At 45.0% G+C, this 26,145-nt stretch overlaps 1 protein-coding gene across 1 annotated transcript in view; it reads left to right on the forward strand.

The window, feature by feature from the left end:
• Positions 1–689: 689 nt before the first annotated feature.
• Positions 690–26,145, forward strand: part of NAT8L (N-acetyltransferase 8 like) — a 54,213-nt gene continuing 28,757 nt past the window's right edge. Inside the window, exons 1-2 of the mRNA XM_006023818.2 lie at positions 690–697; positions 911–1,107. Coding sequence (XP_006023880.1) covers positions 690–697; positions 911–1,107 — 205 coding nt within the window. The remainder of the gene's footprint in view (positions 698–910; positions 1,108–26,145) is intronic.

The raw sequence follows: 26,145 nt of genomic DNA on the forward strand, positions 1-26,145 counted from the left end.
CCGGCCCTGCCCAGGAAAACCTGTCCCTTGCCCCTGCGGCGGGATGGCTCCTTCCTCCGCCTCGTGGGCTGAGGAGAGCTAAGGGTCTTTGTGCGGGCAGGACAGAGGGTGGCAGGTAACTTGGAGACACGCTGCTCAGATGCTGTTGGCCCCTGGGAGCTGCACTGTTGCCGCCTGCCGCAAAGACCATTGATCTGGCACTGGAGCATCCTTGCTGAGGGGTGGCTAAAGCAGCCATCTCGGCACTGCCTGGTTTTCTAGCACCCAAGTGCCCTGCATTATGCAGCTTCTTGGTCCTGAAGCAGAGCAGGGTAGAGCTGAGCAGTTGCTGCCCCTTACGGATCATCTGCAACCAAATCTCCCAGTGCCCAAAATGATGATGATTTATTAACAAACACCTTTCTGTTGCTTTGCTTGCGCTGGGCATCTTGCTTAGCCACAAAGCTGTATCCCTTCTGATACTGTCTTGATGGAAAGCCATAGTTGGATACCACGGTTTTGGTGCCCGGATTTATCTGCAGGGACTGGCGATGCAGTCAGATCTTGCTTTGAGCTGCGGTTGCAAACCTTAATCCAGAGATCATCTTTCTTTGGTGTTCTTGTGACGTGATGACACTTGCAGGACTGTAGAATTGGAGCAGGTTAAATCTGAGGAGCTCTTCATCAAACGAACTAACCTTCAAGTTGAAATGTCTAGGTAATTTAAGATGGGGGGGTGGGAATCATAATGCAGCTTATTTTTTATGAATGGTCTAGTTTTAATGACGTGTTACTAAATGATGTGAACTATGTTTATCTTGAAAATGCAAATTGAGCTTTTGTTGATATAATACAAATATGCTTTTCTCTGTGATGATTTTTTTAATGGGTTTGTGTTCCGAAATCAACACTAAATTCTCTTTTCTGACAGGTATCGTTTATTTCTCTTCCTTATCTCCATAGTAATATGCTTTGTTGTGACCAAGTCCTTGCTGCTGACCTGCTGTTTGCCCATCTTTCTAATGGGTATGAGGTACTACTTCAGTAGAAAAGTTATCCTCAACTATCTCGATTGTGCGCTGCATACGGACATGTCTGATATTGAGCAATATTACATGAAACCACCAGGTGAGTATTAATTCCACGGAGGGAACATTCACCAAATTCTGCTCATGAAAAAAAAAATGGCAGTTTAATATCTTTTCTCATGTCAGCAACACTGAAAAATCTGAAGTGGCTAGAATGCAGCCTGAAGGTCATGTATGATTTAAAGAGCAACCCTAATCTTTAAGAGGGGTATACAGCCCATGGAGACTACAGGCCCCAGAATACAGGATTCTCAGTTGCAACAGCTTTATTCAGTAGCTGGGATCTTGGGAAGTCAGTGTATCCTGACACTTGTCATCTACTTGGGCTGCACATTCGTATTAGTGGTTGCTGCAGTCTGTGCTATTTCATGCCAGTTATGTGCATCCCTTATATCAGGCTCTTTGCAAGTTGTCCATGCATCCCACAGTTGACAGCAGCATTCAGACTGAGGGGTGGAGGGGAGGGGGAGACGGAAGGAATTTTAACAAAAACATACAGAGGAACCCATTTGCATACCACAGTTTTAGGTTTGGGAAACCAGACATTTTAGTTGGTCTGCACATTTTCATGTTTCGTTCAAGAACTTCCAATAAAGCAAGTGTCTGAAGATGCACAAACCAGGTGGGTAAGGGGATATTGTCTGTGTGCATTTATATGTAGGTGTGTGTAAATATTTGTAACTTTTGCATATTTGTTATTTTATTTGTTATGTAATCTTGCTGCAAAAGTATCTGAAACACTCATTGAAAGTGGGCTGCCACAGGAACTTGTCAAAGAAAGAGAGAAAAAAGGAAAACCTTTCAAAAGGATTTTGTCCATGTCTGTTGTACAGCTCTGGCAGGAACCGATATATGGGGATAGTTGGGTGTCACCTGAAATCAATAATAATAATAATAAAGGCCACTAGGAGAAGAAGGTTAATAACAGCTCATAATTCTCACTGATTATTAGTACTTTCTAAATCAAAGTAGTTATTGCCACTGTAGCCCTCTCTAATGCTACTGGACATTTTTAGAAGATTAACATATAGTACAACAACCAAGCACATTTCCTTTATTCATTTCCAACATATATTCTTAAATTCTTTTGCAATTCTATTCATCCTCTACTTGAAGAACCAAGATGTCTTAAAGCAAATCAAATCTCTCCCATCCAAAGACGGCATATGGTTTACATGGATGTTATGTTTAATTTTACAGTGTCCAATTTGAATAGGAAAGCTCAATATCTTTTAGCATTTTAGACATGGGGGGATTTGCTGTAGTGTGTATCATTAAAAAATTGAACTTCATTATAATTACTGCCTTTAAAATAAGAGGGCTCTTACTGAAATCTTTTATTAAACTATAATTGTAGTTATAAAGGAAAGGAACTAATATAGGATCTTGTGCATTTTTTGTGAAAAAATAATGTATCACTCTTCCAGCGTGAAGGGTGTAATGTGATTTGATAAGTGTTTGTAACTTCCATCAATGCTCATGAATTATGTGGCAGAAACTCAAATTATAGATTAAAATAAACATATTTATAGCATTCATATCTACAGAAATGCATTCAAATGAAAATAAGATATTTTAGTAAGCTGCTTTAGGTCAGTAAGGGAAACGTAATCCAATTCCGTTACATTGACACTATGACTGAGAGCGATCTGACTTACAGCATTATGCTCTGCTTTTATTTGGTGACATACCGGGCCAAATCCAATTTTGGAATAAGCCAGTGGACTTCCCGGGTGAGTCAGTCAGTCGATCAGAATTTAATCAAGGGTAGCTAGGGTTCAGATACATCAGATTTGTGGTGTCAACAGTGCTTGTTAAAGGTTTCTTCATGTAGCAGAAGTATTAGGCAGTTTAGCACAAGTCATAGTCTGTGCTGAGGAGAGCACAGACCAAGACTGCAGGTCACAAGACTGAGGGTCTTTGGTAATGGCAGGTTGTATAAGTCTTATCGTACAGTGTAAGGAAGTCTAGAAGGCTCCTACCTCTTCAGTCTGGAACCGGAGCTTAGAGCTACCTTGCTTCTATTGGCATGAGAGCTGAATTCACTTTCAACTTCAAAGTTGAACGAGGTTGAATTCAATCTTCTCCCAAATCATGCAGCTTTCAGTTTCAGATTCCTTCTTTGCAATTTGGGCTATCAAGACAAAGCACTTACCTTCTCAAAAAGATCTGGGATCTGCTAGGCTTTTTGAGATGTAAAGCTTTGGTGGATGTCTGCAATGTATCAAAACAAACAGGTCAGTTTGCCCAACATGCAGACATTATGGCTATATGGCAATTTCCAAGCACACATACATGCTGTATTCCTGATAATGTATAATTAGAACACAAGGAGATGATATCAATGCTGTCAAATGGAATATTTTGGTTCTCTCAGTTGCTGGTTATTGCTACAATATGTACAGCACGGACAGGCAACAGTAGGATTTTGTAAACAGAATCAAAACTCGTGACAGAAGTGATATCTTTTAGTACAGCAACTAGATAGTTGCTCTACAAAAAAATGTCTTTTATTTGCAAGCTTTCGGGCACAGGTACCCTTCATCAGGCATAGGAGATTGCAAAGATTATAAAAGTTCTCCTACGTAGAAATGAAAATTCATATGGATTTTGTAAGGTTTATAAAGAAGGATGTAAATAATTAGCTTGCTGCTTTTTAAAAAAAGATGTGTGATTTCCCATAAATTTCCCAAGGTCATCAGTTATCTGTATTATCCACTAAAAGTATTTGCAGCTAAGATTGTAATGAATTATTCAGTTTAAAGTTGGGTTTACATTCCTTTAAATTCCCACAAAAATATTCCTACTTCATCATCAAGCTCTTACCACTTTCTCAGCATGTCTGGAGGACATAGTGTCATTGTAACATCTTGGGGAGAAACAAAAATGGAGTGTCTAGACCTCCACACTAAAATATCAGTGCAGATAAGCATTGAGACTGGGATTCTCAAAAGGAGTAGGGTGGTTAATTCCTACTGAATTTAATGGGGGTTGGAACAGGCCCTTAGGGCATGTCTACACGTGCATATTAATGCACTGTAAGAAACCCTGGTGTGCTTATTGCACTGGAGTTTATTGCTCTGGGAAGACCATTTGCACATGTGCCCAGGATCGCAGCATGTTGAGCTGGGTCTGAGCAGCCCCAGCAGGCAGGGGAGCTGTTCTCCCTGGCTTGGTGTGCTGTGGAGGGGCTGGCTGCCTGAGGGTGCTTCAGTGCAGGGCTAGGCATCAGGCAGCCCCCACACTGAAGCACCCTCATGCCCCAGCCAGCCAGGGCAGCGTCTTTACATGTACTGCTGCAGAGTTTTTCACTCTGCAGCAGGATAGTACTTGTATTTATAAGTACTGTGTTGCTGCAGAGTGAATTAGTTAACTCCAGCCTAATAGGGGTGCACATGTAGAAAACAAGATGTTTACTGCATGGCTAATTAGTCTGCTGCACAATAAACATCTAATGCAGATGTGCCCTTAGACCCTTTGGAAAATCTGTATTTAAGTGCCTGACATTTTGGGGGGGCAAGATATGGAAGAAATGGTATTTCTGTGGGGGATTAAGAATGCTTGCTCATTTTTACTTACAATGACACATGGAAAATGGGGTGGATGGCAGGTCTTAAGGTTTAGAACAGGGTTTCCCAAACTTTTTATGCTGCACACTGGCAAACTGCAGACCGAAAGTGACCGCGGACCAGCAGTGACTGGCATACTGTAGGCAGGCAGCCAACCCTTCCTTCTACTCGGGATAAAAATAGAGTGGCTGCCAGTCTGCAGTATGCCGGTCATTTCCTGACTTCCGATCCAGCAGCCAACCCTCCTGCAGACCGGCAACCAACCCTTTGCAGCCCAGGTGTTGGGAACCTCTGGTCTAGAACAGTGGTTCTCAACTTTTTAGACTCAAGGCATCCCTCAATAGACTCGAGGCAGCCCTTGGAAAATGCCAGCTCATCATTTTCACTCATCTTGTGACTACAGAGTAATACTAGAGCAACTCTGTTGCAAAGAACTCAGAAAGATCACAGCAGGGGAGCATGTTAAAGTGCCGTGGATTCCTATTTGAAATCCGTGGCCGAGTCCATGCGAGCAGAGGCATGCCTTTGCAGCGTGCCAAATAGTAGCGGCACATATTTTTGCCACTATTTTGTGCCGCAGCGCTCTCTCCTGCCTGTGTGCTTTGCAGTAGGATACATTGTCCTGCTGCTCCATGTGCTGCACGGGGGTGCTGACTGGGGCACTGGGTGCCTCAGCAGAGGCTAACTAGCCCCTGCACTGATGTACACTGGGCCCCAGGCAGCTGTGGAGGGGCTGGCTGGGGTGCAGTGTGCCTCGAGATGGGAGCAGCCAGCCCAGGGCTGCCTGCTGCCTTGTCTCCATGTGTCTCAGCATGGGGGCTCTACTGCTAGTGTGCTGCTGGGGAGGAGTGGGGGGAAGGGGAGGGCTGGCTGGAGCACGCAGGGTGCCTCAGCTTGAGGTTAGCTGGCAAGCAGCCTCTGCACTGAGGCACCGTGTGCCCCGGCCAACTGGGGAGTAACATGTGCAGATGGAGGAGCAGGCAGGCCAGGGCTGCCTGCTCCCCTGTCTCCATGCGCTGTAGAGCCCCCATGCTGAGGCACTCTGCACCCCAGCCAGCTGCTCCCTGGCTGGCTTGGGCACAGTGTGCCTCGAGATGGGGGAGCAGCTGGCCCTGGACTGGCTGCTTCCCTGTCTCCAGGCACACTGCGCCCCAGCCAGCTGCTCTGCAGCTTCCTGGGGCTGCACAGTGGAGCCCCTGCACTGAGGCATAAGGAGATGGGAGCAGGCAGCCCGCTCCCCTGTTTGGAGGCACTCTGTGCCCCAGCCGGCTGGGGGGAGGTTGGCTGGGGCACAGGGTGCCTCAGTGCAGGGGCTCTGCAGCACGCAGAGATGGGGGAGCAGGCTGCCCAGGGCGGCCTGCTCGCCTGTCTCTGCGTTTGTCCCAGTGCACACCACTTTGGCATGGTTTGCACTGCTTTTATTTCAGGTTTTTGGTTTTTTGCTACCAGGAAATTCCAGTAGCAAATTTTGCCTCAGTGCTGCAAATCAACATGCAACTCTTGCAATTTGTGGCACCGCAAAGAGGTTTTCAGCACCACAAACCACACATGCCTGACCGTCTGGATCCAGCCTCTTGGTTTATGTTGTGAATCATGTTTGCACACCTAACAGTGCTAATTTTGCATGGCACCCTTGAAAGGATGTCAAGGCACCCTGGTTGAGAATCACGGGGCTAGAATCATAATGCTGATTACACTCCCATTTTGATCTTGACTTTGGGAAGAGAATTCGTTTATTGTTTGTAGTGCACTGGCACCGACACTTCTGCAGTAATGGCCCTCTCGCATGATGAGATGTACAGACTTTGCATATTTGGCATATGCTTGCAATATATGGCAAAAACTTTCAATGAAAAAATTGTGATCATGGACATGAATAATTCTACTCTTGCAAAAGAAGAGCCCTCAAGTCTAGTAGAATTCACTGTGACTTCCATCTGTCTGCTCTATTCCGTGGTAGATGGAAGTTAAACCGGGTCAGCTTATCCTCAATAAAACAGGGTTAGGTAGCTCAGTTTAGCTTCACTGACTGCATGAAAGGAGAGATTAGACTAAACAGTTACTACAGGTGAGCAATATTTCTCTCTGCCCTTAAAAATGTTTATCCCCTTTATAGTTATGATGGCAAAACTGTTAAAAATGATCCATACGGTGTTCTGACATCAGGTTACACAGTTTGCAATCTATAGACCACTTTTATGGGCGCCAACAAGACGGGCTGTAGTTCCCCGTGGGATTTGGGTGACGAACATAGGTTGCCTTGAACTCACAACTACAGTAACTGCTGAAGGAAACTTAGCAAGGCATTTTTGTTGCTGCTGCATGACGTTTGTTGTCAATGCATTGCATTCTCAGCATGTGTTGGTGACCTGTGTGTGACTGGCTTGTTATTTTCCTTTTTACATTATTTGATAGAATGACTTTCTCTCTGCAACATTAGTTTCAAAATTATCTTCGTCATAGGTTTAAATTTTCTCTAAAGCTCACATACCTAGAGGTGGATTATGGATAAACAGGTAATAACAATTTTCAGGATTTAGATTTTGCAGAGGTAGATTTGGCAGCACTCCCAGGTTTTTTTTCAGTTCTTTCTCCTGCTCCCACCACTTTTTAAGCCAAAGATCCATCAGGTTTTGTATGCACACTTAACCATAAGTGCATAAGCAGTCTGGTTGACTTGAAATCTGACTTGGACCATAATGGGTTTACTTACATCAGTGATTCTCAACTGTTTTAGGTTTAGCTCTTGGTTTTCATTTGTTTTTTAACTACGGAAAAATATTAGAAGTTTTTTCTGTTTCAGAGAGCTCCGAAAGACCACAACCGGTGACACTGGTTTTAACATTATGGATTCCTATGTGAAATCTCTGGGTTTATCCTGTGAATCATGTTTGCACACAGGGTATGTAGCACCCTGGGTCACCTTTGAAAGAATCTCAAGGTACCCTGGGATCTCAAGGCTGCCACAGCACCCTGGTTGTGTGTCAGACTTTACACGTTTAAGTACTTTGCTGGAGTGATGCCTTAGTGCATACAAACAACTTTTTTAAAAACACCCATATACACTCTGAGTAATATGGCATTTCCAATAAAAATGTGAAGAGAAGACCATGTCACTTATGAAATGGGCATAACATGCAAATTCTATCATTAACTAAAAATGATGAATTGTGGAAACTATTAGGTAAGTGTTCATTGTTAATTGTGAGCAACTTGGACACAATTGGATTAAAGAAATTAATCTTTATTGCCTTTCAGGGAATTTTAATGAGCTAAATTTTGGGTATTGATTAACCTTGCATTCCTGAGTAGATAAAAGGAGAGCCTATTTGCATTGCTGTTAGAAATGTTCTGAATCTCGTGTTGTGACTTGCAGGGCCTGTGGTGTAAATTCTTTTTAAATCGGGCATTGTAGTGGTAAGAAACTAATTTGCAATATAGCCCTGTCTCTTGTATTTCTTACTGTAGCTAAGATGTGTACAAAAACAACTCCAGCTGTGCACTGCTTTTATGGTACAACAGTTTTGTTGCCTAATCAATTATACAGTGTCTCTCTAAGCTTCTGTCACAGTGTTGTTTTGTGTATTTTTGCAGTGGCTCATATATTAGACTGAAAGAGTCTTCAGGGATTGAGATCTTAAACTGCAAAAAGCTGTGGAAAAAGAAGTATTCACAACTGATATAAAATGTTCGGTTTTAAGATGAGTAGATTTAGACTTTCTTTCTCTCCGTATTTGAATTCTGGATTAAATGTGTTAAAATCTGAAGTTTATTTTGGATACTTAGGGCCTTTCTTCACACGCAGTTTCCCCCAATGTAACAAGGCATATTTTAAACAGATTTTAGGTACAGTTGCGAAAGCACTCTTTCAATGAAACAAAGCTTATTTTAGATTAATTTAAATTAAAGAGGAAGAGGTTTAATCTAAACTACAATAAGATACTGTTTTGATGCAGGAGTTTATACTGGCTCATCTAACTCCAGTTCAGTTGAACTGGTTTCACTATTCAGTCGCAGATGTTTAGCTACACTGAGATAAATCTAGAGGACCTTTAGTCAGATGAATATGGGCTGGGTTTTGCTTTTCGGTTATAGCCAATGGGATCATTGGATCCCTCTCTCCTGAGTCCAGGTCTGGTGCTAAGCATAGTCCTTGTATTCTCCAATCCCTCTGTCCCATTTTCCCCATGGGCAGGAATGCAGGGAATTGCAAGGAACAGCGGCACTTCAGTTGTGCCATTGTCCCCACACATGGGTGGACCGAGCAAACCTATCATAAGGGTGAGAGCATGTTGCACCCTGGAAAAGGATGCAAAGTAAAAATGATGACTGTCAGTGGTTTAGTTTCATCCAGGTTCAATTCATGCCTCGGAGAGGATTTCACGTGGGCACCAATGGTTGGGATGGGGACTGGAACTGCCTTGGTAGACCAGAATGGAACAGCTTTCACAGGAGGGTTTCAAAGTGCTTCCTCCATCCAGAATAACGTGCAGCCTGGTGGTTAGATCGCCTTCCTGGGAAGTGGAAGATGTGGGTTTGAATTCCCTCAGATAGATGAGCAAAGTATGATCACGTCTCCCCTGTCCTGGCCTCAAATGGGACACACCACTACCATGATGATGTGTGCATTTTACACCAAAAGGATTACCTGTTGATCTGAAAGAAAGACTTACCCCTGTAACTCCAGGGGACAGTTTCAGGCTGGGAATCTTGAGCCAAGGAAGGTGTTTCCTGGTAACCTTGAATAAGGCATCCAACCCCTGGAGGAAAGTGGGTGGATATCAAATGCCTCCAGCATTTCCTGTTGGCTACCCCACTCATTGTCCTCAGCCCTACTCTTAGGGCCCTAACTCTCTCTGTGCATTGTACAGGCTGCTCAGGAGTCCAACTCAAGGCTACAAAGCATCATGGCACAGTGCCTTTGTGGATCAGGGCTTTATTCCTTACCATCTCTGGGAGTTCAGAGCTGGGTCCTTTCATTCCAAATGAAGGGCCCTATCTTGAAAACATTTACACATGCAGGTATCCCTGTTGAATTAACTGGAGCTGCTTGGAGGGAGAAGGCTTTGAAGGATCAGGTTCCATAGTGGATAAGCTGTATTTCAGTAAGTGAGTCTTTTTGTATTGGGGATTTAAATCCTTTGAAACATTTTGATGCACTGACAATATTTGACTGTCACAGGAGACGGAAGTAGTGACATTAGTAGTTAGAGATGCTCGACACTTCCCATTTAGTTGCGGATAACTCTCCCGTACTTAGAGAATCTGAGCCCCAACAATTTGTCTGGCCTGGCCTGGTTGAATTTGTTTGACAGATTTCAGCCAAAATTGTTCCACTATTTCCTGGAATGAGAAGGTACAAATGTGTTTTGCCTACATTGAAAATTGGTTACAGGTTTCTTTTTCTACTTTTTAAAAATTATGATATAAAATGTCCTGATGTATTAGATGATAACTGTCACAATCATCACACCTAAAACTTTGGCTGCCCTCTTGATGTTCAAAAACAAACTCTGACATAGGGATTGAAACACGGTAAAATTTGAAGATGTCTGCTAGGCAATAAAGCCAATAGGAATATTGTTGGTCTTCAGGAACGTGACTGAATACATACAAGTTGGGCAGACATGAATGAGCTGTATTCTTAAGCTTTCCTGTTCCATTTTTATTTGCAGACTGAGTATTAAAATACATAAACCCCTTCTCTTGAATATGTGCATCCATAAGCCAAAAGTAGATCTCCCTTTTATGATCCACTGGCTTGGATGACTTTCCATGTCAAAAATAGATCAATTAGATTAAATAGAAACCTTTATAGTACACTTTTTAATGTGATATCACCTATTTTTCAGTGTCATTAGGAAATCTGAATTAAAACACTTATAGTCTTTACATCTCCATCTATCCATATATGTACAAATATAAACATCTATAGCTATAGGGATATAATTGAATATATTGTAACTACGTAACTTTATTCTTATCTTTTATAACAGTAGCTAGATGCAACAGTAGATGAGCTTCTTGGATAAATTAGTAGTGGGATGGGTTGGATGTGATGTTTTTGAAGTGATGATGAGCCCTATACATTGGTATTCTAAAGTTTTAAATACCCCCAGCATATATATCATTAATTTGCAACACCAGAGGTAACAAGTGGTATAAATTAAACATCAGCATAATGAATCTGGCAAAACATCCATACTCAATAGACTTGAGGACATTAACATGAACATGGGTTTTTGGTTGTAGCCGTGTTGATCTAAGGACATGGGCAGACAAGGTTCTTTGGGTAGATGTGATATCTTTTATTAGACCAACTGAGAACTTTTTCCCAACTACTCATTTGATCTAATAAAAGATATCACATCTACCTAAAGAACCTTGCCTGCCTTTAAAGAAAAATGCCATTTTCATGTTTTTTTTCCCCATTTTTGTTTTAATTGGGCTTTAGAGTAATTAAAAAAAAATTTTTTTTCTAAGAATTTTTTGATGTTTCTGTTTTGTCCAGTGCATATTGTTAAATGTCCTGGAAGGGGATATGAACATATCGCCACAAGCGTGAAGTTCACTAATTAGTACTTTCTTTCAGCACTCTGCTTTCCTCTTCTCACCTGCTATCCTAGTGGTAAGATCTTTTTAAGAAAAACTCGTCTCAGGTTTAGGCTCCTGGGCTAAGATTTTCAAAAATAGTCTGACTTGGGCAGCTGTATACATGGCAAGGGTTTCAAAAAAACTGAGCACTTTTGTTGAGACAGATTGCTGGATTTAGGAATCTAAGTTTGGGCTCCTAGCTAGGCTTGGGGAAATTTATTCCCCCTAAGAGGTAGATTTTCAAAAGTATTTAGGTTTCTAAAGATGCAGATAGGCACCAAGGGCAGTTGCATCCATTAAAGTACTTAAGCACCCACAAGTTAGATGCTGCAGCACCTGACTTCTAGGTGCCTGGCCCCTGGAGCAGTTTCCAAAGCCGCAGAAGAGCAAAGCAAAAAGCCACATAGAAGTAGCCAAGAAGAAACACTGAGCACAGGGGAGGTGTAAACTTCTCTTCTTCTCTGGAGTATGGATGTCTAAATTGGGGCTGTGGCAGACATTTTCCCCCACTAAGGATCCAGAGCTTGGAATCCTTTCCTGCAATTAGGTTTTTGCAGCTTTTCATACAGAGATCTGAGCAGAGCTTACTCCATCCTATTCAGCCTGGCAAGGGAGCCATTACAAACCTCTCCCAACCTTCCAGCACAGTCCCTAACTACCAGGCTATGGGCTAGAGCAGTAGTGGCAAGCTTTCTGGGGCACGTTCCACATCAGCCCCGTGCCCTCCCCAGGTGCCACTCTGATCCCCTTCTCCTGCCTGATGATCAGCTACTGTGCTTTTTGTTTCCTGCCCTGGGGTCCTTGCCTGACTCACTGCTCTGCTGTTTTGCTCCCTGCCCTGTCTGCTTCTGTTCTGCCTTCCTCTCCTCCTGTCCCCTTCTGGCATGCAGGCTGCAGGTTGGCCACCCCCAAGCTAAACTGTGTGTGTTGTAGGAGAGGAGAGAGACACCCCTTTGCCATTATGTTTAAGTTGGGCCACTGTATAGAAGGGAATATGAGACTGAAAGGGCCAGGAAGACAGCCAAAGGAAGAGCACGAGTCTGTAGCCATGTGGAGGGGTCATCCTGGACGGATTCTGATCACTGCTCTTGGGATCATATCCATTTTATCCAGTGACTATTTAATATTTTCTTCTCATGTCTCCACACCACATTTGACCATTTTATTACCTACGCTTGTGCTTCTTTATTGTACTTTGTGATGTCTTCCATTGAATGTGTGCCTTTAAGCAGCAGGCATTGCAGCAGGTGTTGCAGCCTGAGGCTCTGTGCCGCTGTTGCAGGTGGTTGAACCAATACTATTTAATATATGAAGCCAGAAAGCTGCCTAAATAAGTGGTCTGAATTACAAAAGAGTTAGACACCCAGCAGTTTCCAGTGACTTCAACAGATGATACTGGGTATAGACAGTTGAAACAACTGTATCAATATCGAAGGATACTGGTATAAGGTGTCATGAAGTAATGTTACAGCTACATGATACAGTAGTGATCCACACATACCAAAACCATTTCAACTTTGACTTTGTTTCATTCTGGGTTAAAGCTGCAGTGATTTAGTTCACTTGTATTGCTCCAGGATCACACTTTGAAAGTGTGGGAAGCACTGATGGAGAATCAGTGGTTAAGGATTGAGGTGGTTATTGGAGAAGGCCAATACAGATTCATGCTAGGGAAAAGTACCAGGGATCCGGTCTTTGCAATAAGATGATAGAGGAATACAGGGAAGGTTGTAAAGATATCCATTTCATTTTTATCCATTTGGAGAAAGTGTACAACCATGTGCCCAGGGGGAAAATGGGAGTGTTGAAGAGTAAAGGAGGTGCCAAAGAAATATCTCAGAACTATCAGGGACATGTATTAGAAATGTACAACGAAAGTAAGGAGCAGTTCAGGAGAGACTAAGAGTTTTGAGGTGAAGGTGGGCATACATCATGGGTCAGCTTTGAGCCCGTTCCTCTTTGCAGGCATAATGGATGTACTTAGTGAACAAATGAGGAGGAGGCCACCCTGGAATGTGATGTTTGTGGATGACGTGATCATTTGCACTGAGAGTTTAGAGGAAGTGCAGGCTGGACTGGACCAATGGAGAGCTTTGCTAGAAGGAAGAGGAATGAAGATTAGTCCATCCAAAATGGAATTTATGCACTGTGATTTATCTGAGGTCCCTGATGTTGGAAATGTGATAATCGAAGAGAAACACGTTCAAAAAATTGACAAGTTCAGGTATCTGGCGTCAACTTTTCAGCAGAATGCAGAGTTAGATGAAGAGTTGAACCATCGAATAATGGCAGGGTGGACACATGGGGAACTGGTGACAGGAGAGTGTCAGTGAAGCTATAGAGGGAAGTCTAAAAGATGTACATCCAGCGCTGTTGTGTGGAGTGGAGACGTGGCCCCTGAAGAAAACTCAAGAAAGGAAACTGAATGCAATGGATGTGAGAATGCTTTGATGAATATGTGGAGTGATGACGATGGATCAAGTGAGGAATCCTTGCATCAGAGGATTGGCAAAGGTAGTGGAGGAAAGTAAAAATGAGATGACTGGCATGGTATGGGCATGTTCAAAGGAGTCGGGAAGAATATGTGGGAAGGGAAGCTACCAGAATGGCACTACCAGGGAGAAGGGGAAGAAGAAGACTGAAGATGAGATGGAGAGAGAGAGTGGAGAAGGACATGAGAGAGAAGGAGCTGGAAGAAGAAAATATGTATGAGAGAAGCCGGTGGAGAATCAGGATCCGCAACGTGACCCTGTTTAGACAGGACAAGCAAGGGAAGAAAAGGAAGTATTGCTACAGGATCTTGCAGATCTAACAGTTGGTGTAACAGCTGATGGTGCCCTTGAGTGGCATCTCCCCTTCCCCTTCAAAGCAGTTGTAAGGTACATTTGTCTACAGCCACTGTTACTTTTGAAAAAAACCAACCACTGTAAGAAATGCTACTTGCTGTTTGTGGTTATCTTCCAACACACACTTTTTTGTGTTGCGGTGTTGGAGACCTTTTTAAAAATCAAAATAGGTGCATGCTTTTTGCTGCATTGCCAAGCGTAACCCTGGTCTTATGCTGAGGAGAACATAGAGGGATATCTGGTTCTGTAGTTAGCAGACAGTGTCGTTTTTCTTGTGTGTGTGGTTTTTTAAGCCCCATGAAGTGAAGTGGGAAGGTCCATGAGTAGGGTGCTCAGCTCCTGGCTCCCCCCAGGCACGGATGGGGTAAACAACACTGGGACTGGTGGGGGGAGATGTGGGAGGGAAGCAGTGCCAGGACTGGGGGCGGGGGGGAAGCAGTGCCAGGGGCTTGGCGGGGGAGGGCAAGAGAGACATGAGGGGGAAGCAGGACTGCGGACTTGAGGGCGGGGAGGGAATTGTAAGAGGGAAGGAGTGCCAGTCCCCAGTGCTGCCTCTCCCATGATTCCCCCTGGGCATCGTCCCAAGCCGGGCTGCAGTCCTGAGGTCCGCACGGCTGGGAGCTGTCCCCCACTCCCAGACAACACCTCCCTTCCCCCAGGCCTGACTCCAGTGCCCCTTACCAGTCTGGAGCTGGCACCCAGGGGAGTGTGGAGCTTTCCCTGGCTGCTGCAGGGGGCAGGAGCAGCCTTGGACTGAACTGCTCTCGTTAGGAGCAAATTTGCTCCTGACAAGGGCACGTGTGTAGACGTACACTTGGGAGCACTTCAGTGAGCCTGAATTTTCTTCACAGAAAATTCAGCCACATTAATTGCACATGTAGATGTGCCTTGTATGTGCAATCATAGGCTTTTTTGCTTACCACTGGCAGTTGTGTTGATTATAGCTTTGTGACATTAGAACAATCTACCAGTAATTGGATCACAAATAAATCTCACGTAGAATCTGAACAACAACTGTTGTATTGGTAGTGACTTCAGGATGAATCGTTATTCATTTTCTGACTGATCTTCTACCTGTTCTTTCCTTCGACTAACAACTTTCTGATTATACACGGAAAATATGTCCCGCTTTTATGCTACGGGTCACTTGCGTGTCTCAATTCTAGAATCTGTTAAGCCTTCCTGTGGTATTTTCCAGCGAGTTTCTTTGGTCTGGTTCTTAAATTTCCATTATGATGGTGTTTCCTTCCAACATTTCCTTAGGCTCCATAGGCTTCTCTCCATTATGGAAGTTTCCTGAAAAATACATTTCCCTTTAATTTCATCCTCTTACTAAATGCCATAAATAATTCCTTCCCCTCCTTAGACTTCATACTGAGGATGCTTCTCAAAACTTGTACAGGGAACAAAAGCATCCAGAGATACAACTGTCGACATTCTGAAAATGTGAACAATTCCTCGTGCTGCAAAACCAAACATCTCTGTAATGCAAAGCCAAGAGGCCTAGAAGGAATTAAAACCCCCATGCTTCCAAGCATAAATCAGCTGCTAATAAATGGCTTAGGAAACCAGTTTTCTCACTTAGCAGCCAGCCTCTTATACCTTTCAGTAAAGCATTTGAGTTATGCGGGCCAATGACCTGATCCAGTTTGGTAGTTGGTCAGAACTAAGAAGAGAGTAAGAGGGCATGTCTACACGTGCCATTGTCACGTGAATAAACTGTGGAGCTTATTGCTCTGCAGTTTATTGCTCCCAGGAAGCTCCTGGGCCTGTTGGTGGCATGTATGCCAGACCACAGCACATTGAACTAGGCTGGAGCAGTCCTGGCAGGCAGGGAGTCCAAGGGGTCAGTCTTCCAGCCTGGGCCTGCTCCAGCTGGGCTCAGTGTGCTGCAAAGCAGCTGCTGGGGCATGAGGATGCCTCGGAGCGGGGCTAGCCGGCAGCCAGCCCCCCCTCACCCCACTTTGTGCACCAGCCAGCTGGCTCAGTGTCTACAGATGCACTGCTGCACACTAATAAACTCTGCCTCAGGGTAGTACTTGTATATACAGGGTAGTACTTTAAACTACCCTGCTGCAGAATTTTTTTTCCATTTTGTGCTTCCTAATAAGGGCCCACATGTAGACACTGAGACATCTACTGTGCAGTTAATTAGTCACTTGTGCAGTAAATGTTTCATGTAGATGCACCCAGAATAATGTAAATTACTGCTGCAGGCAAGAGTGATGAACAGATATATGAATTACTTGTCAGGGTGTCCAGTCCAAGTACTTACTATCCTGGACCATTCCTGGTTCATAAAATGGTGGCTAATGGCAATGTGGCCAGAGGGCAGTAGGGTGTGGGTGTGTGCACACGTGCGCGCACACTTTTTGGGTTGATTCTACATGGAACAAGCTAATATGAGAACTACTGCATAACTCCTCCAGTGGAGTTCTGGGGAAGATTCGGGATATATCGTCTTTACCAAGATTTAAGTAATTTAAAATATAAAATGACTAAGGGACATTTTCCGTATTGCAAACAGTTGTGGAACACCTGCCATTTGCAGGTACTAATCCAGGGACAGGCAATTATTTTGGGTGGAGGGCCGCTTAATGAGTTTGGGTGAGCTGTCAAAGGCTGCACAGGTACCCCCGCCCCTTGACTGTTGCCTCGCCCCCTTGTCACCATCTTAGGACATGAAGTTCCACCCCCTAACCCCTGACCTTTGCCACTGGAAGTCCCTCTCCTTGCCCCCTCCAGAAATACTTCTTTTGGGGTGGGGGGGTTGCTATCTTAAAACCAGAAAAAAACCAAATCATACATTAGAAGTCAAACACCAACTAGAACATACTTTAATTTGATGACAAAAATATTTTTGTCGTGATTTGTGTTTGCACACTATACACAGGTGATTGCATAATAACTCAAAAATAAAGTTTTAGTCTTGTATATTGTGTGTGCATGTACATGGTGGGGTGTGGGTGTGCGTGGTGGGGTTTGTGAAGGGGTGTGGCTGTATGTGGGGGGGCATAAGGTATGTTGGGGTGAGTTGTGGGGGCAGGATGTGGGTTTGTGGGGGGTGGATACCCCATGGCGCAGCAGCAGGCAAGGTGCTCAGGGTGCTAGGGCCCGGCAGAGCGTGGCTCCGGCCAGTGCTGCACACAGCAGCGAGGGGCGCAGCCTCCGTTGGGCAATCTGTATCGCCAGCGCTCCCTGCCATTCACATGCAGCCCCTGCGCTCACCAGGCACGGGAGGGAAGCCCCACATGCTGGAGCCGGCTGCCTTCCCCACCCCACAGGGGAAGCACCTGGGGCTTCCCTCCCCTGCTGCACAGCCGCTGGGGGAAGGCCGCTGGCTCCGGCTAATGGCAATGTGGCCAGAGGGCAGTAGGGTGTGGGTGTGTGCACACGTGCGCGCACACTTTTTGGGTTGATTCTACATGGAACAAGCTAATATGAGAACTACTGCATAACTCCTCCAGTGGAGTTCTGGGGAAGATTCGGGATATATCGTCTTTACCAAGATTTAAGTAATTTAAAATATAAAATGACTAAGGGACATTTTCCGTATTGCAAACAGTTGTGGAACACCTGCCATTTGCAGGTACTAATCCAGGGACAGGCAATTATTTTGGGTGGAGGGCCGCTTAATGAGTTTGGGTGAGCTGTCAAAGGCTGCACAGGTACCCCCGCCCCTTGACTGTTGCCTCGCCCCCTTGTCACCATCTTAGGACATGAAGTTCCACCCCCTAACCCCTGACCTTTGCCACTGGAAGTCCCTCTCCTTGCCCCCTCCAGAAATACTTCTTTTGGGGTGGGGGGGTTGCTATCTTAAAACCAGAAAAAAACCAAATCATACATTAGAAGTCAAACACCAACTAGAACATACTTTAATTTGATGACAAAAATATTTTTGTCGTGATTTGTGTTTGCACACTATACACAGGTGATTGCATAATAACTCAAAAATAAAGTTTTAGTCTTGTATATTGTGTGTGCATGTACATGGTGGGGTGTGGGTGTGCGTGGTGGGGTTTGTGAAGGGGTGTGGCTGTATGTGGGGGGGCATAAGGTATGTTGGGGTGAGTTGTGGGGGCAGGATGTGGGTTTGTGGGGGGTGGATACCCCATGGCGCAGCAGCAGGCAAGGTGCTCAGGGTGCTAGGGCCCGGCAGAGCGTGGCTCCGGCCAGTGCTGCACACAGCAGCGAGGGGCGCAGCCTCCGTTGGGCCATCTGTATCGCCAGCGCTCCCTGCCATTCACATGCAGCCCCTGCGCTCACCAGGCACGGGAGGGAAGCCCCACATGCTGGAGCCGGCTGCCTTCCCCACCCCACAGGGGAAGCACCTGGGGCTTCCCTCCCCTGCTGCACAGCCGCTGGGGGAAGGCAGCTGGCTCCAGCGCCTGGGGCTTGCCTTCCATGCGTGGCAGGTGCAGGGGCTGCATGCGAGTGGCAGGGAGCACCAGTGATACAGACTTCCTGGTGGAGGCTGCGCCCCTCGTTGCAATGTGCAGCACTGGCCGGAGCCATGCTATGCTGGGCGCCAGCACCCTGAGCGCCCCTGCCTGCTGCTGCTACAGCCTCCAGAGCTGCGCTCCCATTGGGGCTGTGTAGAGGGGTCCCCACACCCAGCCCACCCTCCTCACACCCATATCCTGTGCACCCAAGCTCTGCACTGCCACTGACCCCCTGGGTGCAGGCTCTGTGCCCCAGCTCCATACTCCCACCCAGCTGCAGCCCTGCCCCTGCCGCTTTCCTACCTGCTGCCAGGAGCCGGCAGGAGACTGGGGACGCGGTGCCGGTCTCGGGGGGCTGCAGCAGTGGCAGCAGAAGCTGTGCTGGTCGGGCTGGGCCCTTGTGCCTATGAGGGTGGGAGTGAGGCGCAATAGGGTATGTTTGGGGCTGCGTGTACACATGGGTGCCTCGCTCCCACCCTCCTGGGCAGAAGGGCTGGGTGGGGTGCAGAAGGGTTGGAGAGTGCCGCAGGCCAGATGAAAATGCTGTGCAGGGCCGGATCCAGCCTGCAGGCCATATTTTGCCTTCCCCTGTACTAATCCATCAAAACACTAACAGGGCTTAAAGGTGCATGGTTAAAGAGCAAACCATTCAGAAAATACGTAGGGATGTAAATGGTTAAACATTTAACTGTTTACATATTGATAACCAGTAATACTGGTTATTGTTTAGCATGGGGCAGGGAAGGGAAGCAGCACAGTGCCCCTGAAGGCAGCAGGGCAGGCAGGAGGGAGAAGGGAAGGGGGGGACTAGTATCTAGTACAGTGGGGAAGCTGTGAGTGGCCCAGTCCTTCTTGTGGTAGTGCAGCCCCAGCCCCTTCTCCACTGCGTGCCCCAAGGCACATATGCACCCACTGCTGGCAACAAGCTGGGCCCGGGCTCTGCAGATCCTGGTGCAGCCGCATGCAGCCCTTTCCCCGGGCAGCTAGCACTGGTGGCAGCAGCAGGTGAGGGCCTTTCCCAGTTAATCGTTATCAGTTAACTGTTATCAGCTAACCGTTTAATAACCAATAACATTAGCGGGGTACTTGATTATATCATTATTTACATTGCTAAAAATATGCCTGATACTTAGTTATTCTGCGTTCATGTGCAGTTTACTGGCCCTCCCCAAATGCTCCATGAATGTAACTGTAATATTACAGTTTGTTATCATAGTAATAATAATAATTTGTTACATCTTTGGTTATAGCATTTTTAAAAATGCTGTGAAAGAGAAAACCAAGGAAGGCTGTTATGTTAAGTAAAGGGTGATTAATGAGAGTTCAGGTATAAGGAATACGGTATTAAACTATTTAAATGATGTATTGTTAAAATGCTTTTTCAGTGTTCTGCTTGCAGTGGCAATCCCGTGTTCTTAATGGCGAGGGAAAAGATGCGTCTGGTTTTGTTTCCCAAAATGCAGATGCTCAGAGAATCGCGCACAACTGTGTCTTTCTGTCTTCTGGCTTTCATTTAGGAATAAGGCGCAGAGAAGTTCTAAGCTGCTTTTCTTATCAGAGCTCTGAACAACATCAAAGCATCTGAACAATGTCTTACAAAGTGACTGTGTTTTTTCATGGGTAACTTGAAGAGACAAAGAGGATTTTTATGAAATGTTCTGAAAAATATTCATTTCAGAGTTGAGATTGAAGTATGAGAAATTTTAGCTTCCAGACCTCAATTGAGCAAAGCATGTATCGGCTTGCTTAACTTAATCACATGCTTAAATCCAGTTGTTTCTGGGGAGCTAAGCACCTGCTTAAGTGCCTCTTTGAATAGGCATGGGATTACTTCTGACCTTTAAAATAGGCTTCCCCTTAAGAGCATTGCTGAGTCAAGGCCAAAATCTGCGGACGTTTTCCATTTTTTTGGGCAGTCTGTGACAAATGGAAGATTTGACAAGAAATCTCATCTCTGTGTGAACTATTCACAGCATTTTTACTGTGTGCTGAAATAACCATATCTTGATGGCTCTGCTGGGTATTCTTATTGGTTGCCCTGAGATGAGTTTATTATCTCTTTAGGGAAAACACAGGCAATGGTGCACCAGAAGAGATGATTGTTCCAGCTTGTCCTGTATCTTGTCCTCTGACTGTGACTGGTCGGTGGTGTTCATTCTGCCATGATGAAGCATCAGGAGGCATCACAGCATCGAAGCATATTTCGGGGCAAGGTGAAGCTCTCTGATTGCCCCTGACCAAAAAGGCAGTGCTGCAGGTGGGTCTGGGAAAGTCCTCCAGACCCCAAGCACTATACTATTTTTGCTCAGATTGATGAAGATTAGTTTTTCTGTGAGCTAGAGTAACTGCCGATGCTAATCTCTTTCAAGAGTGTAATCCTCTTTCAGCTCTTGCTAAACTACCAGCCTTGGCTGTCCTGGGAATAGAAATTTCACAGATTGATTATACTTTGATTTAAAAAATGTTTCTTTGCACCACCTCTAACATACTGCCTCTTCCATTGTGTGGTGCATCCTCTTGTGTTGGGTGCCACGCTGAGGTATGATGCATTGGCTGTTCCCTGTACCGCCTCAGTTGTTTTCTGTACCTCTTTCAAATCCTCACATAGCTTGATTGATCTTTAACCTGAGGTTGCAACTAATGGAAACCTAGCAATATGCAGTTTGTTTGTGGATGCTGGTCCATAAACACCAGAAGAAAGTTGTAAATACGTTGAATTAGATTTATATAGTGACCTCTTGACCAGAACAGCCTGGTCCGGTAATTTGAACATGTGGCAAAGCAGTTGTTCTCATTTTTATGTATGGAGATTAACATGTGTAATTTTCATTTAGAGTTAATGCATGATACAGCCTGGCCTGTGCCCAGCCTGACAGATGTTCATGTGCTTATGGAAGCAGAATTCTCTTTTGAAACCAGAATTAAATAGGCTTTTTTTTGCCTCTGCTCAGAGGGATGTACCAAGAATGAATTTGGCCTCGTGTTCAAAAAAACGTACAGAAGCAATGATTCATGCCCATGCCTGGTTCTTCTGTACTACATCAGTCTTACTCTGTCTTCACTCTGTTGGCTCCATGGGACTTACACCAGAGTAATGTGGAGGTGACTCAGGCCTGCACTTTTCAGAAAGCTGGTTCAGTGGCTTCTTGATATTCCCTGGTGCCATTGCAGAGATGGAGACAGAAATGCTTGATCACGAAAGAAGGTTTTTTGCTTATGTGAGTTACAGAATGCATTAATGACATAACAATGCATGTGATGCGTTCATGACATAAAACCAACAAGTGCAGGCGTTCAGCACCTTCAAGAGTGAGGTTTTGAGAGGCTTGGGTTTGCAGCTGGATGTGAGACGATAGATATGGCAGTGCTCCTGTGTTACTTGTTTTATTTCTATTTATCATCACTAAATGAGCGCCATGTGCTGTAATTAAGGCTTGCACAGCCTGCCCCCTTTCTCTGAGGCCTGGCAGCTGTGGTCTCCCGGGATTTTTGTTTTCCTTGCTTCTGTCATGATTTAAGTTATTATTGGGAATTGTTTCAGCATGCTTAGCCAATCTCAGTGCCATCTTCTGCAATAGCTTATTCATCAGTGAAGCACGGTTAATGTACTTGGCTGCATGCATCATTGTCAGCTCGTTCGTTCCACAGTGGTACAGGTACATTGGTGACTTAAGAATGGAGGATCTGTGACATAAAGGATCCTCAAGTATTTGCACCAGAATGGAGGTAGGGGGCTTGTGGAGCAGTCACACACTGGGGGACAGGGCGCAGCAGCCAAAGGAGGTGTTAGCTGTCATGACCAGGAACCCCAGCCCTTCAGCCACTACCAAATTCAGAGCTTTGTGCCCTCACTCGCCACACAAAACTGGCAGCTGCAAAGCAATGGAAGTGGTAGCCTGGTTCTTGGTGATGACATCTCTATTGCAGCAGTATCCTGTCCCCCTCCACTCTGCACTCAGAGCCTTGTGTCCCCAAGCCTTCACCCTGTCACTTCAGGATGCAGTCAGGTGTGCCTCTAGGAGGTGGGGATCAGAGTGGCACTTGGGGAGGAACATCTGGCTCATCATGGTGTTTTCCACCTTTCCACCAGCATCAGTTTAGTCTTTCCCACGTTCAGTTCAAGCCATCCACTCTTTACTAGGCGAAGAGCCTTGTGGTGCCGTCTTTATGACACTATTGATTTGCTGTAGAGCTGGTAGCTGTGTTTCACTTCCTCTAAGTGGGTTGTATACCTCTTGAAGTGGAGGTAGGGCAGTACTGATCTTTGCAATCACTGCAAAGGCAAAGGCCCTTGGGAGGAGAAGTAGCTGACTAAAAATTGTCAGAGTCTAGCATGAGAGGAATGATACGACCCATTGTAGGAGCAGCAGACAAGGCACTGAGAAACAAGTCCAGCTGTATTCCCTTCCAAGTGCATTTCAGCAGACCCACCTTCATGTTAGATGGTACTGCAGATACAGGCATGACTCTATGATGTGAAAAGTTCAAGCTATAGGGCACAGCTAATTTTAATCATCAGCCTAATTAAAGATTGTGTTCCATAGGGAATGTGTGTATAGAGAGGAGTTGTTGCAGTCCTGAGCTACAGGGCCAGAAATAGAAAAAAATATTCATTTCCTGGTTTGACAACTCCTGCATATGGACTGACTTTTATTTTATAATTTCTACTGCGTCTTTGCCTTGAGACTCTTCTTATTTCTTTTTTCTGTGTCCTTTGAGTAGTACCTCCTTCAAGATGGTATCGGAGATCTAATTCCTCCTCACTCATGTAGCTGTCTCCAATGGATTATTAGTAAAACAGGGACCTGAAGGTGGGAAACATCTTATTGTGTCGTCTATTACTAGAAAGGCAGCATTCTCCTTTCATTTGGCGTTTTTGCCAGAAAGCAAGCAAGCTAGAATACAGTGCATACGGTTTGCATTTGTTTTTTAGATTTAACAGAATATAGCAAATTCTTTCTCCCCCCACCAGTGGGTCATTAGGCATAATGTCTAACAAAATCCCTGACATGTACAAGAAAGAGTTAGAACGAAACTAAAAACCAGTTAAGTTAAATAGTGAGATAAAGGCTATTCTGGTCAGTGTTCTTCTCTGTGTAACTATGCAAATCTCCATTAATAATGGTTATTGTTCATCTAGCATTTGTTGCTACAGTAGGTAAAAGCCTGATTCAAAGCAGGTTGAAGTTAGTGGAAATCTTCCTCTTTAACTTATTGGCGGGGGAGTAAAAATTATAAATTCATAACAGCAGGTTATATGTGAATTTCAGTTTCATGGTGTGTCTCCTGGCTGTGCCCCCTTCTCTTATTCACTTAAATTCAAGTATCTTGTTGCACATTTTTGTTGCACGTTCAAGTATCTTGTTGCACGTTTTTGTTTCCAGAGCTGATAAGGTGCCACGAATGATATAACTGACATCCAGTTAAATGAGGCCAATGAAACATGTCGGGGGCCTTCCCTTGCCTTCCTTAAAGTCCCTTAGCAGAGAGAGGTAATTATCCAGGTAGTCTGAAGTCAGTCAGGGCAGGGTGGCATCTTAGGGCATTTATCCACAAAACCTTTCCATCCCGCGATGCACCGGAGAGCCTCTGCTTCGGAGCAGGTTTGATTAATTGAGACTGCCCTGCATGCGAGCTGATGCAAACTGCACTGTGCCACATGCAGTTGTGTAAGTGGTGAAATGCGCATCAGCGTGCAGAAAATAGCGGTGTTGTGCTTTTAAACTAAAGCACGTCTGATGTGTTTTCGTCCAAATGCGCGCTGCCGCCATTTTCTAAGCGCTGGCATGTATTTTGCCACTTATACATCTGCATGCACCACAGTGCCAGGCGCTTTTCAGAGCGCCCACTGCTGCAGCGCGTGCCATGTGTACAAATGCCTTTAGAGACTAAATGTTTCAGACACGAATGAGCTGTCTTGGGCAACATCCTACTTTGTTGGATGCTGTAAATGGACTTCTAGAAAGCAGGATCCCTAAATGGAAGGGAATTTTAATATGAAAGATAAGGAGCATGCTAATTAACATGCTCCAGTAGACTTGATTAATCAAGTCTGCTCCGATGCGCTGTAATTACAGCATGTTGGAGAAGCCCCCCCGTGCATGTACAGGCACCCTAAGGTGCCACCTTCTGCCTCGAGTCAGTCATGAAAGCCATTGTGGTCTGTGGAAACAGAGTTAGAGTTCTAGTGTTAACTCGAATGTTCGTAGGCCTAATGTTCATCCTGTTGTGCCTTTTACCATTTTTTCAATATGCCCAATATGTCATTTATTTATAAGTGACTTGAATTAGATTGAGGCATAAATAATGCTTTAGAATAAGCATTTCAAATTTACATGTGGACCTTATCTTCAAGCTATTATAAACCACAATGTGTTCACTCTGGGTGCATCTACACATGTGCTTCAATGTACAGTAGCCTATTTTACTGCGCATTAAAGTATCACATAAACAATTGTGCTATTACACTAATGCACAGTAAAATAGGCTCAATTAAGTGCCACTTAAACCATGCACATTTGTTACTGTGTGTTAAGGCAGCCTAATGCTCATTTGTTTAGTACCTCACATTGGAGGTACTAAAGTTAATGCATGTTAGGAAAAGTGCCTTAACGCATGTATAGACAGGCCCCTGTGAGTCTCATTCATGCCAGCAGGCTTACCTGACTAAATAAGGTGGGGATAGGCAGTAGGCAGGGGCTAAACTGACCAAACGTGGGTCAGCTGGACATGAAATGTGCCACATAAGTGCCATACTGGGTCAGACTAATGGTCCATCTAGCCCAGTGTCCTGTCCCTGACAGTGGCAGGGGTGGATGCTGTACAGGGAGAGCATTGAACTGGATATCTCTGGAGTGATCTATCCCCTATTCAATACCCTCCCTGGTATCCCATATTTATTAGGTTATAGATGCTAGAAGAAACATCTTAACCGTTCTGTTCAATAGGCATTAATAGATCTATCATCCATGAATCCATCCCATCCTTTTTTGAACCTGGCTATGCTATCTGCCTCCACTTCCTCCTGTGGCAGTGAATCCACAAGTTAACCATGCATTGTGTACAAAAGTACTTTCTCTTAGTTTTAAACCTGTCACCTAATTTCAGTGGTTGCCCCCTAGTTGTAACATGTTATGTGTAAGCCATCTTTTAAACCAGTGATTCTCAATTAGGGTGCCGCAGGCTGCCTCGCTGTTAGGTGTGCAAACGTGATTCGCAAGAAAAACCCTCCAAGAGCATCTCGTGTATCAGCATCCCTGTGCTGAAAAATGGCAGTGGGGCCACTTTAAAGCTAATCATATGAGCTTTAGTTAAAGCATCCCTACTGCCAATTTTCACCATGGGGACACTGATACTTGAGACTTTGGAGTTCGCTGGAGCCCAGTAATTACTACGGATGTGCGAAGCTTCGGGTGCTGATTCGATTCGGAGGAGATTTGGCCCTATTCAGCAGCCGAATCTGAATTGAATCGGGAGACCAATAAAAAGGTCCGAATTGATTCAAAGCTCTCCAAATCGATTTGGAGATTCAGGCGGTTCATGTTCACCACCGCAGGGAGCTGGACCCGGACTCTGCCGGTGAGGGAACTATGGAGGGACCCCCACTAGGCCCCAGTCCCTCTCTCCC

Source organism: Alligator sinensis, unplaced genomic scaffold, assembly GCF_000455745.1.
Source record: "Alligator sinensis unplaced genomic scaffold, ASM45574v1 scaffold445_2, whole genome shotgun sequence".
Lineage (NCBI taxonomy): Eukaryota > Metazoa > Chordata > Crocodylia > Alligatoridae > Alligator > Alligator sinensis.